The 19722-nt window shown below is 35.1% G+C and overlaps 1 protein-coding gene across 4 annotated transcripts in view; it reads right to left on the bottom strand.

The window, feature by feature from the left end:
- Positions 1-19722, bottom strand: part of CPEB2 (cytoplasmic polyadenylation element binding protein 2) — a 54791-nt gene that overhangs the window by 21818 nt on the left and 13251 nt on the right. For 2 of the 4 annotated variants that reach the window (XM_040594290.1, XM_040594309.1), the window contains exons 3-5: positions 17444-17534; positions 8535-8585; positions 1650-1673 (exon numbers count right to left, since the gene is read on the bottom strand). In XM_040594290.1, coding sequence (XP_040450224.1) covers positions 1650-1673; positions 8535-8585; positions 17444-17534 — 166 coding nt within the window. The remainder of the gene's footprint in view (positions 1-1649; positions 1674-8534; positions 8586-17443; positions 17535-19722) is intronic. The other 2 variants (XM_040594299.1, XM_040594317.1) reach the window with 1 other exon arrangement.

The following is a 19722-nucleotide window of genomic DNA, read 5'->3' as shown; positions in this document are numbered from 1 at the left end:
ACATAAAAAATTACTGATGTGAATGATGATGAAGATGGAGCTGTTATAGTAGTGCCAGTGAAAGGAAAAAGTGGCTAAAGGAAGAAATAAAACTCAGATTGGAGGAACTCGTAGGAAGGGGCAAAAGTGGAAATTTTAAGGATTTTTCACGAATATATTGTGAGCTATTCTTAACATCTTAAATCTAAAATGACTAATTTAGCTGGGTTATCTTTATAAAAAAGCACACAGATTTGCTCTTTACCTCTTCAAGTCTCTATACTGCAGGAAAAAAAACTTAAATGACTTAAAACCATGCCAATTTTAATAAACCTGTTGGCATCAGAATATTGCCACAAAAGCATTCAAGCATGCGTGGCGTGGTCAGGTTTTAATTCTCATTTTTAAAAAAAACAACATGCAATTTATACTTAAGGGAGATGTCAGTTCAGACCACAAAAATGATGTTTTTGTGTTTCTCTAAAAGTACTCAGACAATTCCAACTTACAATATACACAAGTATACAGAGGAAAAATCATCAAAGAATAATCCTCAGAATAACTGATTTTTCACCCACAGACCAATGTTAAAAATCTAAGAACAACAAGAATCTAAGGTGGTTTTCCCAGTACAAATTAAATCATCAGAACATATTCTGAAGTAATACCACAGAGACCAGTTTTACTTCAATGGAGTAAAGGTTTGCCAAAAGCACTGTTAACTCCTCAGAGAGCTAAAATGACACAGAAGACAATGGATTAACACATTTAGAGTAACATGCTCTATGTGACTCCTAGTATTTTCTTCTCCCTCCTCTTCACTTCTAAACATCTCTCAGATGAATATAGCAAAGATGTAATTTGCTAGGCTTTCCACATTTCTCCCAATGACTGTGAATTAAAAGGATAAGCCCTTTCAAACACTTGTTTCTTTTTGGTTTATGACAATGCAAAGATTTAGGCAGAATCTGCCAGGAACTGTCAAAACACAATTGTACTGTTACATACATTGGCCATGTCTAGATCATCATTCCTCTTTACATCAGGGCTACCAAGCAATCAATTATGAACCAAGATCAAGAAAGACATGCATGAACTTATGTGTATGTTGTGAATACTGCAAGCTATCAAAGACCTTGATGTTTTTGATGCACAATTTACATGGTCTTTATAACAACTGCAGGTCACATCCTCCTATAGTTACATCACTATAGCTTTTCCAAGGTCAGTGAGCATATATTGGCTTATACTACAAAAATCTGTTTACTAAGAATTGTCTATCACATTTCTTGCTAAGTTTATGGAAGGCTTTTAGTTTTTACTCTGTACACTACCACTTCTACAGAAGCAAGAGAGTTAGAACAATGAGCAAACTGTATATTTTTAAAGGAAGCAACGACTGCTAGCAGTAGCCACTAGCATGAGCTAAATTATGATTAGAACTACAGTGTTTTAACTGATTAAAGGATTTGTAATTCAAACTCCTGAAAGAGATCAATGCTCCTAACAATCCAGACTGCATCCCTCCTTCCCTCACCCCCTCCATCTTCCCCAAACTAAGACAACATACAGATAAGCGTTTACAATCAACAATCTGGATTAATTAATCATAATGATCAGTAACAGCTCAATCAGAATTAATTGTACTGTAACAAACAGAAGTGAATTACCTCGTCTTCGCCCATAACTCCTCGCTGCATGCAAACAAAGGACAAATTGTAAAATGTCAAATAACTGTATCATGCCCACATGCTAAAATATTTAAGATACAAAGAACTATGTGGGTAAGCGGTAAGTAAAAATCTGCATCGGTACTTGCTACTGATAATTGTAGATGAAAATGCATTAAACTAAAGTCTCACTTTACCATACTATTTTACACTAATTTGACATTAGCACCAGCTGTAAAGAACATATTTCAACATGTCTTTATACTTGATCTTAACTTCATGTTAATTAGGGATGCATAAATTATAGTATCATTGTAATTCATCCTCACAAATGTGATCCATATCTTACACAAGTGTCTAAATAACACACAGGGTAATGAAATGGTAAAAAGGAAAAGATTACTTTAAAAAGCACGTAGCAAGTGTTAAATTAATCACAGAAACATCCTGGTCCATGGAACAGTTTGTACAGTCCTTTGCAGTGTCAATACAAATGCTATAAGCCGTGACCTCCCTTTTTCATGAAAAGACCTAGCAGAAAATTAACCGCAAGGTTTTGTTTGAAACAAAAGACTCCTTGTGGTAGCAAACAAAATCAGGGCACAAGTCACAAGAAATAGCATTGTATCAAAAACACTGCACAAAGGCAAAGCAACAATTTCTGACAGACTGCAAGTAAATCCAAGATTTTCTTAACTTCTGGGTTTTGCAAGATTTTTAAGGAAATCACGGTTATAGCTACAGTTCAGAAGACCATACTGATTGCTTCTCTGCCTGAAAGCTAGGAAACTAAAAATAGACAGATTACTAATACAAAAACTATTAAGCTGTGTGTAATTTCTTAGTTACATTTCCACAAAGTATTTTCTGTTCCTGTTTCACAGACGTTGTATCTCAGAAAGATTACTATCATCATTACAGCACTGTAGTTAAATATCCAAATAGAAAATACCACTATAAACCATGATGTTACAGCAACAGTTATAAACAAAGATTGCTGTTTGTTGGCATCACTGTTTTGATTTTGTTAGTACTCCACACATACATGTCCCTTAAAAAGTGAATGTGGTTCTGGGACACAGGCTCATAAATTCAGTGATTCATTAATGTCCTTTGCTGTTCTGTTCTTGTATTATTAAATACTTACACCCTGGTATCTCCTATTTGCACACGGTTTTTCAAAATTTTGAGTAAGTACAATGGCTTTTTTTACCCCTTTGTTATCTTGACCCCTTCCTACTAGGAATTCATTGGACTGCTTACAGAATTCTGAAAAACTCTCTCCTTGTTTTTTCTCCCTTAAAACTGTTTATTTTTTACACAACAGTCATCATATTCCTATCCGACTTCCACTGAAATCCCTTTCAAAATTATTTGCTTTCATCTGAAAGAATAACTATTGATGAGGACAATCTTTGGCTTAAAGTTTTTCAGATCCTCTTTCTGCTAGTAAGCCAAAACAGAAAACCCTGCTTTTGGAAACGGACCTTGGTGTCTAACCAAGTAGGAACACCTAAATTCGGATTTCCCAAACCAAAACATAACAGTCTTCTGTGCAATTAGCTTGCTCATTAGTTGCCGTTGCAGTTGCATGCAGAGACCAATGCCAAACTTCAGACTCGTTTGCCCCTGAAGCCAGGCACAAGGCACACAGTTCTACATCAGCGTCGCAGCATGTACAAATCCTTTCTGACTCTTGGCCCATGCGACTTCCACATAGCATTACCAGTAGTGTCACTAAGCTGTTGTCTAACCCCAGTATGACTTTTTTTTTTTTTTGTCTTCCAGAAATAAAACAAGAGTAACCAGGGAAAGGTCAAGTGCACCACACCCCAAACAGTAACTGCAGTGCTGTGTTCTCTCTCAGAAAAGTAACACACAGATGCATAATAATAAGCATCTTTTGGCATAACCTTAGTAATTTTCCTTATCTTTTGCCACTTCTGCTCTTTTCTGCCCACCAAACCGGCTCAGCTATTTTCTTGTATTTTAATAGTTAGGGCAAGCTGATACACATAAAAATAATTTATTACAGAACACCTGAACTGCTTTTCTTTGTGCATTTAAAAATATACAAAAGTAATTTGAAGGAGAAACAGAAAGGGATTACTGAAATGCTAAAAAACCCCCAATGCAATTCAGCTTAAAAGGGTAGCTGCTGCAGTGTATTATATATATAGAAATGACAATGATGTACAAAAGTTACCTGTGTATTCTTTGCTTCAGCAAAACAAAGAAATCATAAAAAATGGGATAATGGCTGTACTTGATGTTGTCACATTGTTTACTTTACTTGTACAGCAAACCCCCATCCCTGATATTTATCAGTCTTGTCCATTTAGATTGCAAACTCATTTGGGCAAGGATTTTCTGTCACTTTGCATCTAGAAAAATATGATCCGACTTTTAGACAACCAGCAGGTCATAAAAACCAAAATACATGGTTTTGCAAAACTCAGGGTTTTTTGCTATTTTTATCCAGACTTTTAAGACCACAGTGGTTATATTACAGGTAAGTTCTAATAACAGTAAGTGCAAAGTCTTAACTGTTACTAAAAATGTTTAAGCAAACATATCCTATCTTCATAGAACTTCAGTTTTTTAATCTCTTTGTATTCCATACATACACATATATATATTTATAAACTTTCTTTCAAAGGCCAGATACTGCTTGTGAAAAGTTCCACTGAATCAAACTTTTAGTACATTGTAAGAAAGGAGATTCTTTCTGAAGATACTAGATTCAATTACAAATATTTCTGTATTTATTAAAATAACATACATGTTTTATGCCTTTCAGAGCACATATGCTTCTGTATAGAGCATGCAGTCTGTATAAATATACACATTATATATTTACCTGTAGATTCAGATATACATACAGTTTTTTAATATATATGTATTGAATATATACATCTACATAATTAGGGCATATGTTTAGATAAATAATGGCAGGGGAGACAGCCCTCAGGGACAGGCCAGACACCGTAGGCAAACACTTGATTTACAAGAACAAAGAAAGGAGAGATTAAACTTCTTCCTTCCTTCCCAAACGTTCAAAGAGTAAGTCATATAGAAATACTTCTTCTATCTTTTAGTCTATAAAGCTGGATATCTCAATTAGCCAAACACTCTGAAAGATTTCAGATGAGTGATAAAGTACAAAAGAGATACTTTTAGTCTAGAAATTTGCATTATGCAACACATGCAAGAAGTATAATGATGCCAAATAAAAATTCATTCCAATAACATTGGAACCTTCCAACATTAATAGTGCTGTATATACAACAAAGATGCTCCCTTTAGTTAAAACCTTGTTTCTGTATCCCTGAAGTTGCATACTAATAAGGCTTAAACCTGTCAAAAAAATTAATACCCCCCTTCCTGCAATTTAAATCATCTCAGAGATAAAAATATGAGACAAACACTTTTTGTGCATGTTTATCTAACATCAAGACAATATAAATGTAACTTTCTACATAGTAAATGGATCATTTCTACTATATTCAGAAAGATATTTGAAATCTGTATCAGAGATCAAATATGTACATATTTGAAGAACTCAGCTGAAAGACTGAGCTGAATTAAAAATGTTATGTTATACAACAGGAAAAATTACTAGGCAAGCTTTCTATATTTAAAGATAACTATGCAATTTATGATAGAAGGTAAGATAAAATACTATCTGTCACTAGCCTTCCCGATTTAATGATCAAATAGTGACAGTGAAGTAATGAAGCCTTGAAGCCCTTTTCATTTATACCTGTCATTTAAAAGAAACCCATAAACAATTGTGGCAAAAAATTCCCAAGGGTCTAGACTAAAAGTGGTAGGTGCCCGACTCCCATTTTATTCTATTGGATTTGGGTGCCCAAGTTCTATTAAGATTCGTTTAGAAATCACATCTTTATAGATTTTAAGGCTGAAAGAGATCGTTATGATCATTTAAGTTTGGCATGCCTAACAGACTACAGAAACTCATTTAGCAATTCCTGTACAGGAAGTTTAATAACTTCTCTTTGAAGCAAAACACCTTTTTTTTCAGAAGCATAATCAGCTATAATATCTTTCAGATGGAAAGTCTTATACTCCCTTGTTAAATTAATCAAATGGTGAATTATGTTTCAATAGCCATTAAAAAAATGCAATGCATTAAAACTACAAAAGGGGGGGAGCCTTATAATGGGGAAAAAACAGCCTACACCTCAAATTGGGCTTTTGTGTAGTTACTTGCTACAGAAAGGTTCTACGTTGGCAATTAAAGATGTACGCAGGTAAACCCATTCCAAAGTATACCTTTTTGACTTTTGAGAGATAACAGTCATTAAAAATGCATTGCTTTTTCACAGCTTAAGCTGAAACAGATATATAATTATCAGACATATAATTTATTTAAACACATAAATCAGCTTTTCTTGGTTCATTTCATTAATTTAAATAATGAAAACTAAATATTAATATTAGGTACAGTTCAGTAAGTACACTTTAAATGACCTGGAAAAGATCTATCATTTAAGAAGAGGAAGAACTAGCTAAAAGTAAGTTTTATCTAGAAGTGCTTAGTCTTAAAAGGGTTGAGGAATGCCAGCCTGGCTCATGTCAGAACCTTACTGGGGCCCAGAGAAACTGGTCCATTAAAATCAAGTTAACTAAAATCCCGTGAGGCTAATGATCTAGTCTTAAGTATTAGTGCACACGTAGAAGGGCCCAGGATCCTTAAAAATGTTGGTGCTTTTCTTTCACAAAGGTCTGGTATTCCTGCTCCTCCTTGTAGTGACTGCTACATTTACTAGAGAAAGGAAGGGACAAATTAGTCTCTGGATTACCAGCTCTCCTCTTCACTACTCCTCCCTCTGAGGCACCAGTTACAGGGATACAGAGGCGTTAGCTTGAATCCACTTAAGCAGAGAAGAAAACTGGTCTACAACTTTATCAGCAAGTGTTCAAGCCATAATTCTGATTACCACACATTTGGTCCCTCAGTTCATCCTAGTAAAGAAAGGTTGTGCAGAGTCTGAACAGCTGGAGCTTCCCAAAAGCTTCTTGAGCTGTGAGGAGCTGCAGTTCAGACACTCCAACTTGAAATAGCTCTGAACAGTGTACATGATTGCACTGGACTGCACTGATGAGTACATCAGACTCTTCAAGCACATGGCAGAGAGCTTAGTTATCTAAGGCTCCACATTAAATTCTGAAGCGCACACCTAAAAATTAGGTGTTGCAGCACCTGTATTTTAGATACGTAAATTGTTATGTTTATTTCACCTACTGAAGGCTGGAAATAATATTGAAGCTTTTAAACAGGAAAGCTGTCAAATTAAGTGCTAACTCCCAAACTACAGTAAAAACTATTAGTAATAATAACAAACAATATACTCTTCAGTGCATATTCTAGCTCTGTGGTAAGGTTTTCAGGATAGACTGATACCACTGAGATGGATGCTTCCAATGTCCATGATAATAGCAAAAACCTTTTTCCATAGAGTAACAATGCTTCCCACATGCTCTTTTAGCGTACAAAACTATAAGGAGAAGCTCACCATTTTAAGTATTAAAACAGTAAGAATTTCTTACACTGATTGCATTGAAATATTTCACAGTTCCTCGTAAGATTACTTAGTTTTTAATACCTTCCCATCTAACAGCAGATTATGGCAATCGCACATACACCACCTCAACAAACCACGGTGCATAAGAGGTCTTATTCTTGCTGTTAAATACAGACAGTTAACTGTTGTAACATCAAGCACATCAACATTCAATGTACAAGCATCAGGATTATGGCCTGTGGGGGCTAAACAGTGATTTTATTTCAATATTTAAGTGGTTGTTTTCCCTTTTCAAGATACCCTGTTATCTTGAACAACTATTCAGTACCAAAGGATCTAATTCTTCAGATGTCCATTGTGCAGTATTTTCCTTTACTGGGTATGAACCTAAACCTGAATTTCCTTAAAATTTTAAACATTTATTCAGTGTTACACACGGGAAATTAGGAATTTTATATCCATTTGCACAACTGTAAATGACTGTGCAGAAGGGTAAGTTTAAAAAAAAAAAAAAAAAGCTCCACAGAACTACAAATCTGAAATAACTATTCCAACCATATTTTTTAATATTTAGGTCTTTACTGGTTAACATTTAGAACCATCGAATCACTGACAAAAGTATAGTTGCTTTGTGTGCAACAGCTTCCACATTTTCCAATCTGGAGAAGTTGTGTCATAGGTCTAATTTTTCCTAATGTAGAAAACATTTCAGTGTGAAACCCCTGATTTATTATTGACTTAGATGGATTACCAAGCTCTGCTTCCTTCTTTAGCCTTGAACAAAGGCTAAAGTTCATGCCTTCACTGAGTAGCAGATGTTCATGGAGTTTGACCTACTGGGAGAGGAACGTGAACATGAACTCCAACTTCAGCATGTTTCACAGTCAGAAACATATTTGACAAAGCCAGTTCCAAAACCCCCAACAAAAATAAAATGTTATTTCACACAGGTGTAATAGAAAGTATCCAGTTCACCCTTTATTTACACAAGATAGAAAACCATGCATTTCTAGCTTTCTCATTTTTCTAATTCCTGTTTCTGTATAACAGATTTATAGCAGATCTTTGGAGAACATGCCACTGGTTTACTTGAGAACAAAAAAGAATAGCGCATCATTACGAGCATTTCAGATTTCAAATAAGCTAGATATAATGAAAAGCTGTTGCAAGATTAGCTGTTGCCATTCACCTCTAAAAAATGGCAACAGTCCCATCAGTGTTGAAGACTAGAGGCAAGTAATTCAATAACAGAATATAATAGTATAATTTTATACCAACATGTCAGATTTAAGCTAAGCTAGAGATAATTAGAAACTGTTATAAGATTAGTACTTACCATTTAACATCAGAAGATTGTCAGTCCCTGGATGTGGATAACTCAAGCGACCTTAAAAGAAAACAAAACCCAAAGAACAAAACAAAACAAATGCAGAGGTTTTAGCTACTATGCTAGAAAAAAAAAAATATGAAAAAACACTGCTAAGAATTTAAGTATAAACTGTATTTCCAGTTTGCCTAAGTGAAATAAAGAGCTAATATTTAACTCCCAAGCACATTAACCAACAATACCCTTGACCCAAGTTAAAGCTGACAAGAACAGACTTCTTAACCTTAATTCTCTGGTCATAAGATCTGCAGTGTGCTTTGGGATCAGCTTCAATAGGATAAAGCCACTTTTTGTTTCATGACACCCAGAAATAGTGCTGACTGCTTTAGTCTTCTTCTCTTTCATAGTGACTGTGAATAACTGTACTATGCACATTGCTTAACAGAGTGGCATTTCTACAGTTTAGTACTTCTCCACTGAATCGATTTAAGAAAAATTATGTTAATAGGAATTAAGGCATTACAATTTTATTAACCAATTTATGACTGTATCTTGGTGTATTACATAGAACCATAGTATGTAATATTTTTCAGTAAGCCTGGCAAAACTAGAGTACTGGCTTATCTACAGAATTAACAAAACTAAAGAATATGATAAATAACATTTTCAATATTTTATATTGAATAAAAATTACATTAAAACCTCATTTCCTGACATTAGAACTTTTAAAGTATTGCATTTTACTACGCTGGTGGCATGTTATACTTTAATAGTTAAATGAATGGTTTAAAATGCACAGCTGAAGTGCCTGTTCACTACAAATTCCTTTTTATTAAAGGAGACTTTTTCTATTTACAGGAAGCTGCAAACATACCAGTAGTGCACACTGACCTAGAGAGACATTTACAATAGCTGCTGTGTTTGGAAGAAATGTGCTTTAATGTGCAAAAGACTACATTTACATCTATCTTGCTATTTAAAGATACTTGCTTGCTTACTTATAGTATATAAGCGTATAATAAAAAATACTGTAACATAAACATTTATATCTCTTGGAGGAAAAGAGAATGTTTGTGGAGGCATAAAGAAGAATCCAGTCAGGAAAAAATGGGTGTTTAGAACTGACACAGGTTTCAAGAGGAATATATACACAAGTGGCTTGCAAAATGTACATATTACATACACTGTCATACCCTAATGAGGCTCACTCAATCTAAAAAGAAACACAGGGGGGAAAAAAGACGGGGGTGGGATGCGGGGTGAGGGGTGGCCACGACCAAACCAGCAATCTATATATAAGGTTGTCTAACTCTGGTTCCCCTCCCCTACAGCTGGTAAACCTATGTGATTAACAGCAAAAGTAGAAACTTCTTGGAACAGTAGTTCTGTGTCCCTAGGGACACCTTTGGCATTGGATAAAACACCTTTTTCATGAAAATCTTTGAGTTTAAGTTTTGTTCTTCCCCTTTAGGAAACCAGTATGATAATTTTCAACCAAAAAAATATAGAAAAAGCATACATTATAATAAATTCTTACACTCAAAACTTCAAAATGGTAAGATTAAGATAATTTAAGATATTTTATCCAGCCTTATTATTTACAGGCATTGTGGTAGAAAGATTTTCATACAGCCATGGACTATTTCTCCTCCCACAGATTTCATTATAAGAATGGATGATATCAGAACGCCTGCAGATTAGGTAGGACCTATGTGCTTTGGAATTTGAAAGTGTGGAGAAAGTGATGAAGGGCAAGGGCAGCCTCCTGGAAAAGGGCAGACGAATGCAACCCAAAAGGACTCGGCTGTCTTCTCTAATTTCTACAGAATTTTTGAGCAGGCTTAGGGAAGTAACTAAACAAAAAACTTTGTAGGAGCCTCTGTCTTCATATTCCTTGTCTTCAAGATGTCCAGTTTCAACCTATAAGCCACATTTTTGTCACGCCAAACATTTACAGCTGTATCTAATGTTTCTTGGAACTACAAATATTTTGCCCTGCTGGTACAACAGGAAAAGAATTAGGAGCAAAGCAACCTTAAATTGCAGTGTGGGAGCTGCCACTGGTTTGCTCACTTTGCTTTACTTCTTAGTTCTTTGGTCTATAAAAGTAATACTTATTTGGCTAAGAGCAAGGATTTTACAAGATTATTTACTGTCATCAGCATGTTCATATATTGTGCTACAGAAATATTTGCAACAATATGAGCTTTTTCTTGTACAGCAGAATGCTGTATCTAGATTAACAATTGAAACCATGAGAAATTATCTCATCTTGAACCTCCTGAAGTCTGTGGTGACAGTCTTTCTCCCTGTCTGTATACATTTATCTTCTTTTCCTATTCATCAAAAGAGCCAAAAGATATATATTTTCCTGTAATTACTACAGGCCTAGCAGAAGAGAGAAGCCCAGGAGTGTCAACACCTGGCAAGGAAAACTGTTTCAGAAGACAGTAAATTCTGGGTTCACAACTCCGGTTTTGCATTCTTTTGTTTTTATTTCCCCCCCACCCCCAGCTTCACAAATAAGCTGCATCTGAAATGATGAAAATAGATGCCAAACTGATAAAGTTGAAATAATTAAGCACTCCTCATTAAGGGGTGGGGAGGGAGTGCACTGGGCAGCTGGACACACTACTGCAGCATAAAACCTAGGAATTCACAAATGCAAAGAAACCCAATCTTGCTGTGTTACAAAGCTGAATTTGCTGGCTCAGATAATGATTTGAAGGTTAGAAAGGAAAATGAGTAACACAGTTCTCAGTACATGTACAGCTGTACTGATACTTCTTTTAAGTCTTATTTATATGGTTATTTCAATGAAATCATACTTTGTAATATTGCATTCTGGTGAACTTAATACTTGTGTTTACTACGTTGTCTAGTATTAGGACTTAAAACCTTAAAACCACTTCTAGCATAGATAGCTTGCTCACTTTTTCAAAATACAATCACTGCTATTTGGTACATTAACTTGGATTCTCATCCCTCAGATTGATCTGTTGAAGCAAAATGTAGTGTTTCTAGGGTGTCCACCTGAATTTAACAATATAAATTCAGAATGCTACGCATCCAACTGTGTGCAAGATCAGTCTCATACTCAGATTACACTATTTTTAACAGATTAATTAAATGGACATATACAATATCAAACCTCACTTAAAACACCAGTATATAAAATACAGAAGATGGGAGCACCATCTTGTAATGATTCACTTTGTCCCTATCACATATTTCTTCCTAGTCACCTATTTTCACTGCATGTTGTTCCATGCATTTAAAAAAAAAAAAACCCAAACCAAACCATTTTAAGAATTGCCCTCACCGTAAATCCTACCTAATCCTATCCTACTTCAATGTCAGTAATCTAAAATCATATAAACTGTTCAACAGATATTCTAGCAATTCCAGTGGCCTCCACCTGCTTAAAAAACATAAATTAGTAATACATAGATGTGTTGCTATCTGGAACAAATACAATGCCTAATATTAATGTACTTGATCATAAAGTATCATTCTATAGAAATTTTCTCTGTGCAACCTGAACTCGCAACTTTATCACATAACAGCAAATTAATAATGTATCTCATGTATCATGGCTAAATTCAAAACAGTATTGCTAAGGAGAAGCAGGTATGTTTGGCACTTCTTATGCAACTAGAGCTCTACTAAATTTAGCCCCCCTCCCCTTTCATATCTAAATGTTAATTTTAACATGTTAACATGTTAATTAAAATGTTAATTTTAACAGAAATACATGCCAGGCAGTTCTTACAATGTATTGTTTCTATCCAGACAGAAAAAAACAAAAAGCTTGCAAATAAATTTTGATGGGCCAAGTTTATCCACTAAATCCAATTAAAAGTCTTGCTAATCCAAACAATGAGGAAAAAAGCAACAAACTGTTTCAGCTACATTTTTGGAATCTCCTGTTATTAATACAGGCAATGAAAATTGAATTTTTTTGTAAGCCTCTTGAGCATACAGATGTAGTTGTGCTTATGCACTTTTCATTTTAAGGCAAATTCATATCTACTTTTGGAAACGCTTTCTTTCTGTTCCTATTTAACTAAACTGTTGGAGGAATCTCTATATATTACAACATTTGGGATAGATTTAAATATAACAACTGCTTTAAACATTGCTGACGCACAGTTTCACAAGTTTGCAATTTGATGTCTACTCCCCCTCGCTCCCCCCTTTTTATTAGTCTTAAATGGTTGAACGAAGAGATTGAGAATCACAAACTCCTTTCCTATCTTTTTTCCAGGAGATTTTCTGACTTCCTGACTAGCAGAGTAAAAGCTTCCAAGCCAAGCTTTTCCCAAACTACTATAACAGATCAGTGAATGGTTGAGGATTGCAGCAGTTTCAGAGAGCTGTTTCTGAATCACCGTAGATAAGACAACAGCAAAAACTGTGTTTGGACAACACCTAGTTACAGAAAGCCTAGATTGTACACTTTCAAATGCTTGTGTAAGAGTTATGTAAGTCATAATGAGGCCAAATGTCTTGTCTCCAATAAGCAATCTCTTTAGGTAAATCAGTCTATCAGTCTTAAATATATTCTCTTCTCATAGAAAGTCCCTATGACAAAGAGGAAACAATCTCTATGTATAACTTCAAAGCCTTTTATATGGCTAAGAGAGCAGCTTTTCCTTCCATACTTTTTTTGTTCAGCTTCAGAAACTCTTTTCTGAGAGCAATTAAAATTACTCTAGGAAGCAACTGTATAACTTTAAACCTTAGAGCCTCGTAACACAAAACATAACACAAATTTATTTGAAACCGGAAGTTACCATATGCAAAGAAAGCAAATGTTATCTACTGTGCTGCTGAGTCACCCGTGCTTTCATTTTACTTTCACTGAGCATGCCAGCAGGTTGCTTTTAAAAGAAAGATGTCCAAGAGATGAAAAGCTCAACTAAACCAATTTAAAGGGGAAATAAAACCAAGAAAAAGCAAGACAGACTAAGTGCATGTTATTTTTCCCCACAGATAAGCCAAATAATAATGGTTTACTTTTATTATTTATTACTAGCTATACGTAAAATATGTTTGTGTAATTTTCCCCAAAAAAATTTCTTTTGCCCCTCACAAAGAAGCAGAAGAAAAATCCAACGTGAAGTTAATATTCCTTCCTTTACTTCGGCTAATACAGCTATGGCTAATTCAAGTTCAGTACTATCTTACATGTAGCTTGCAAAGCTGTAAGAGAGTTGGCCAGGAAACAGAAATGAATTGTGAATTGAATACAGTTGCCTTATAAAAGACAAGCCTTTAAATTACAAGGGAAATACCAGAGACTTTACTAGAAAGATGTTTAAACTGCCTCTCAATTCTAATACATATTCTGTGCAAAATATAACTATTCTTCTAAGTTTCTTTCATAACCTGTTTTACCCCAAATGCATTGACATTCCTGTTTCTGAAATGTCTACAACCCAAGTTTTTTTACATCTAGATATCAAGAGGCATTGGCATTTGGGGGAGGAGGAGAAAAAATGCAAGTACATAAGAGGTATGTCTGGAAGAATTAGCCTGAAATACATGGGTATTGGTAGTATATCAACACTGTAATTCTTCTCTCAAAATCGTTTTAAGGGCTATAAGAAGAATAAAAAAGGGTATTTAAGAATAACAATGTAAAAATGAACTGATTTTAGTTTAACTTCTATTAATTTTAACTTCAGTTTATATTCCACTGATTGGCAAGGGTAATCTTTTATGTTACTTAATGTCTTACTATGAACTGCATTTCAAGAAAACTATGTGGGAAATATTTGTTTTAATATGAACAGTATTTCTGCTGCAATGACTAGTGAAGTCAAGCATTTATTCCCTATTAACCTGCCTTGAAAAAGTATCTTACTGAAAGCTAAAAATTACTTCTGTCTTTTGATCAAGTCTGTAGTAATGACTAAACTTTGTCTAAGTGAAGCCAAAACTATGCATCTGTGAAAAATCTTTTGGCAGGAATAAACTTAGCTTTCAGTGAATCATCTGAAATAAAGTTTTTTCAAGTTCATGAAGACAAAAATGGTGAAATTTGACTTCCTTCTAAAATGGATCTTGAAATGCAAAACTTAAAGCTGTGAGCTAGTACACACAGTGTCTGTTCTGCATTGTGCAAAATCTGAGACAAGATGCTTAGTCATACTCCAGATACTGTAAGCAGCTAAATCTGAAACACGTGCTTGAAATTCCAGGGACTTTCATTTTACTGCTGTGGTCTGATATAAAAGATGCATTGTTTTAGTGTGCTTAGATTTACTTAAAAACTTGTCATAAAAATATTTTCTGGTAACAAAATGTTCTTTAGTTACAACAAAGTATGTTATATATTAATAAGAACAACAAATAAACAATAATATTCTTAATCCTGTGCGTTCTGCCAGAAAATACGATGGGTTCTTAAGTAAATGTCAGACCTTCTGTGGTGAAAAGAAAAGCCACAGAGACTGAAATAACAAAATCAGCGTTTCATGGTTTGCAGAAAAAAAAGAAATTGAAGTTGCTAGGAAATTACAGAAATACCAACTAGTGGTGACTAAACAGAAGAGAGGTAGAGAGGAGCTAAAACGCTATTCTAAGATGTGATCTCTCTTCCTCCCATTTTCAGTCAGTAAGGAACATTTCTCTGTCTTACTGTTAATAAATTAGCTCTTTCAGCTGCAGTACTAACTTCCAAACAAACAAAAAAATTCATCAACGAATTTAAATAACAGCACACCATTACGCTATTTAAATTCAGTTGGCATGTGCATTGTTCTCTGGCACTCGAACAAAAAAATAGATTTCCTTTGAATTCATCACTATCTATGGCTTCCATCTGTTTTAGTTCAAACATAAAACTTAGCAGAATTTTCAGTGCAAGAGTATGATGGTGAAACTGTTAAAAAAACCCAAAATCTCTTAACTCTAGACTGAATATTCTCATGTCCCTAGAAAGTACAGAATAACTACAGAAACATTACTTTTTTTAAGTGTCTATGAATAAACCCAATTCACTTTAAGATCTTAAAGCTTTATCTAGTCTCATTTTTGCTGAAAAATTATTATTGGAAATAGATCATTTTCATCTATTGTATCATATTGAAATATGAAGAGATGAATAAAAATAGAAATGGGCCTTTTCTGTGCTTACTGTGCCTCTGAAAATTCTTCTGCATTATAAAGCCAAAATGAAAACAGTGAGATGGCAGAGGGAACAGAGCAACCACTTCCATTTGTTACATCAGCAGGCACAGAAAAAAGCAAAGAAACTGACTGGTTTTGAGCAATGTGAGAGGTGCCAATGACAGTATATTCCAATAGAACATCTGCATTCTCTGATTTTGTGCCTTACAGTAGCTTTACCTTTTAATATCCTTCCTGATGGTAGATTTGGGTTCAGATAACCAAAGAGGTATTAGTCACCACCTGAGTTGGCAGATTGAAGCAACAATGCTTTGAAACAGGGATAATCTAAATAGTTACCTTGTCTTTGATGAGATATGCATGCTTTTAGTACACAGCAGTTACCACAGGGCTAACTGTTCACAGGTTTCAACCCCTTTGTGTTAGCAGTGTTTTGTAAACATGCACAATAGACAGAAATGTAATTTAATAATGGACTTAAATGATACATTTCTTAAGATTAACATTAATTCTCTGTAGGTAGTAAGAAACAAAAGATCTGATTTAAGAACATCTAAGAAAATTCAATTTCAGCTTCCACTCTATAAAGAGGAGGAAAATTAACTGGCTAACTAAATGCTACCTATTTATTGACACTTTGTAGAAATTTTTAGCATGAAAAAATCCCACCAAACTTTTGGCTTTACATTGTAAATCTCACAATACTGTTACACAATATCTGAATACTACAGGCCTTTCAATTGATTACAGATCTTAAAAGAAACGAGCAGATGAGCAAACTGTCTCACATTAGGAGAACACAGGCCCTTATGGGCACATGTAATACATATAAAGTCTAGCAGCCTCTAGAAATAGAGAGTGAATGGGACTAAATATAAAATATTTCTTTTTATATATGGTGTTTTTTTTAAATTTTTCCATCACTTCAATACTGAGGCTTAATTTCTGCAAAGCAAGGCTGAAGTCTTAGATAATTTTAAAGTCTGATTGTGTTAGTCTAATTTTAACACCACAAATGAAGTAACATTTGACCAGGCCAAATAAAATGGCTTGGGGTCCCTGTCCCAAAGTTCAACAGTAAACACCACCTGAAAGTAAGTATGGAAAAACAGAATTCAAAAGAGTGAGTTAATGTACAGTGAATAGAGGAGCTGAAACTGAAGCCCACAAATATTAGCTATATTCTTACTGCTGTGGCCAAATGATGTGAACAGAACCCAGAAGGGTAAGAGGAACCAGCATTCTAAAGCGAAGTGTATTCCTGGACTTCTTCAGACAAACAGAAACTGGACAATCAGGTGGATTTTTATCCTCCAGGAGCTTTGAAAAAATATTTGGAAGGACAAAACCTGAATTTATCAGTGGACTTAATTTTCTTTCCAGCTTCCACTGCAAAGGGAAAATTAACTGGCTAACACTGGTAGCAGTGTGATTCCCCCTCCCTTTTGGCTACCTCTAACAGTATGTCTTCACCAACTGGGGTAGAATTTCCTACAGCAAACAAGTACATTTCAAATAAAACTATTAATTTATTGGGGGAAAGGAGGGAAGGATGGAGGGGGGAGGGTGAAAAACCTAAGATGACACTAAAGCTTAAATTTTAAGCAACTGTAAACCAGTGTTTTCAATAAAATGCGGCTTGAGATTGACCTTTCATGTGAGTTGAGAAAATACTTAATTTTCTATTTTAATACGAACCTAGAATCTAAATGAGCAATCAGTATTAATTCAAATATGCAGAATGGATGACCCTTTTTTCTTTATTTAGCATAATAACATACCTTTAAGTGGATCATGCTCTGCTCTCATAATGTCAATAAGGGAGTTTTCCAAAGAGTGCATATTCAGACTGTCATACATTCTATTTCGATCCTAAAAGAGAACAAAATCCTTAGTATTGGAATACAAATTCTGTACTTTTTAACAGGAAACTTGATAGGAAGACAAAGGTGCCTTTTAAAGGCTTATACACTCTGGAGATGGACAATGATACACAAGCTTAAGATACCTGAATTTATTAACAGTAAGACCTGTTTTTATTAACAGTAAGTTTAACAGCATCCAAATATAAAGCTAGAGATGCATCGTGAAAGACTCTTCTGTGTGTGCACTTTTATAGTCTGTGATCGCCCGTTTCCTTCAGAACTGCTTGAATTAGTTCTAGTGATCCACAGCAGAGGTAAGCATTAAGCTGTTTAATGAAGGAGACTAATGTCTGCAAGAGCTCAATTTCATTTCATGCAGAAGTTAAATAGTGAGTAAGGTGGGGAACTACAGGACAAGAAGGACAGTCACCTGATATGAAAGCAAGCATTTTCTTGGTGCTTGGCTAAGTACCTTGCATGGGCCCGCAGGCCCCTGCAGAGACTGCACTTCCTGCCTTCTGGGTGACTAATCTGAGACCCTTTGCATACAAAGACTTGTGTTACAAATTGTCAGCACTAAATGGTTAACCGTTGGGAAATTACAGCTAAATTACGAAAAGAAAATGTCACAAAGCTTACTAATAGATTATCAGCCTTCTAGAGAATGATATTTTTGCACATGAAGTTAAAAAAGTTACCACAATGTCTTACAATTATTTTTTCACTGAAGGTAATAAAAGCTATTGTAATAAATCATAAATGTTTTCACTGATTGTATGCTTAACTAGGCCATTTTCTCCCATGTTTTCTAATACAACCAAGTTACAGCAACAGAAAAAAGATGAATTTAACTTCTTTGGTCTTTCTGGGATACCTTCAGAGACTGAAAATAGTTTCTGTGAAACCTTAAGCTCTTCTACTTGCAAGGCTTTTGGCTGGACTGTATTGCACTTCAAGGAATCCTGTAAACATGCCTTAATTTTACTGTTGTTCTCTCTGGTTGCACTGTAGTAATTCAACAGAGTAGGAGGAGATACTCCACACACATCCCATGACCATTAAAATTTGCTGAAGTTGCAGCCGTCCACTTAGTACATATTTAATGGTGACATAAGGTATCTGACCCACATTCAGTGTGACTTTCCATGACAGCTCAGCAGAACATAGATTAATTTCAACTACATCCCCCAGCATGCAGGTATTCTTCATGTTTGGGGAATGAAAAAGCAAGCTTTGAAATAGAGGTTTTCTATGAGTCAGAAACTGACTTAGCAAGTTTTGCAAAACAAGTCATGATGAAACGATGATTTTATTCTCACCTTTCTTAGAAAGTTTAGTCAACTTGATACAATGTTGGGATGAAGAGAGAGAAGCCTTTTTTCCAACTTTCTCCCTCAAACAACTATAACCAATCTGCCATGGTCATCAGATCCTTTATTTTGGAAGCCTTTAGATAATTTTAATAAGCTAAAAAAGTGTATTTCTCTTGTCTCCTTGCCATGTCCCAGACCAAATGCCACTGACAGTCCACGAGGTGATTTTCAACCTGGTTTGAGAGCCAGCAACTCACCAGTACTATTTTAGTTCACAGCAGCCTTATTTTGGGACTGGTTGGCTTTCATTCAATTCTCTAGCTGTCCTGAGAATCAGTAGAATGAAACTGAAGTGACTAGTCTGCTTCCATGCCCTTGCAGGCTTGTTTCTCAATAGCGCAAAGAACCTGCCTACGATAGTGAACCTGCTTTCTGTAGAAGGTGTGAGCAATGACAAAGCTGGATTTGTTGCCAACTGTCCCCTTGCATTCAAAAGGTGTATCTCATCAAGATTTTTAATCCTTGATAAGTGCTCTTGCAAAAACCAATGTTGAGTAAACAGAAACATGCTTTGCTACCTCTGTAGCTGATAGGGGCAGAGAACTAGCATTTGTAAAAACTGGACTTAACCACATGTGACACTTGGTTACAGCCTCACTAAATAAAATTTTCTTACTTATTTTTTTATTATTGCTGTATACATCTACGATGAGGTAACATATGACTATCTGGCAAATGGTCATTTTAAGTAGACTTAATTTTGCTGTGGGGAGCAGAAGCCTGTAAAAAAGGGCTCTGTCATACAACTGGCCCAATTGGTTGTGGATCTTATAGAAAAACCAAAAAGTAAAACCTGTAACATGCATTTGTGATTCATTTGTA

The sequence above is a fragment of the Falco naumanni genome, chromosome 1 (genome assembly GCF_017639655.2).
Source record: "Falco naumanni isolate bFalNau1 chromosome 1, bFalNau1.pat, whole genome shotgun sequence".
NCBI classification, from domain to species: domain Eukaryota; kingdom Metazoa; phylum Chordata; class Aves; order Falconiformes; family Falconidae; genus Falco; species Falco naumanni.
The sequence above is the reverse complement of the archived record's forward strand: the minus strand, read 5'-3'. Positions and strand labels throughout refer to the sequence as shown.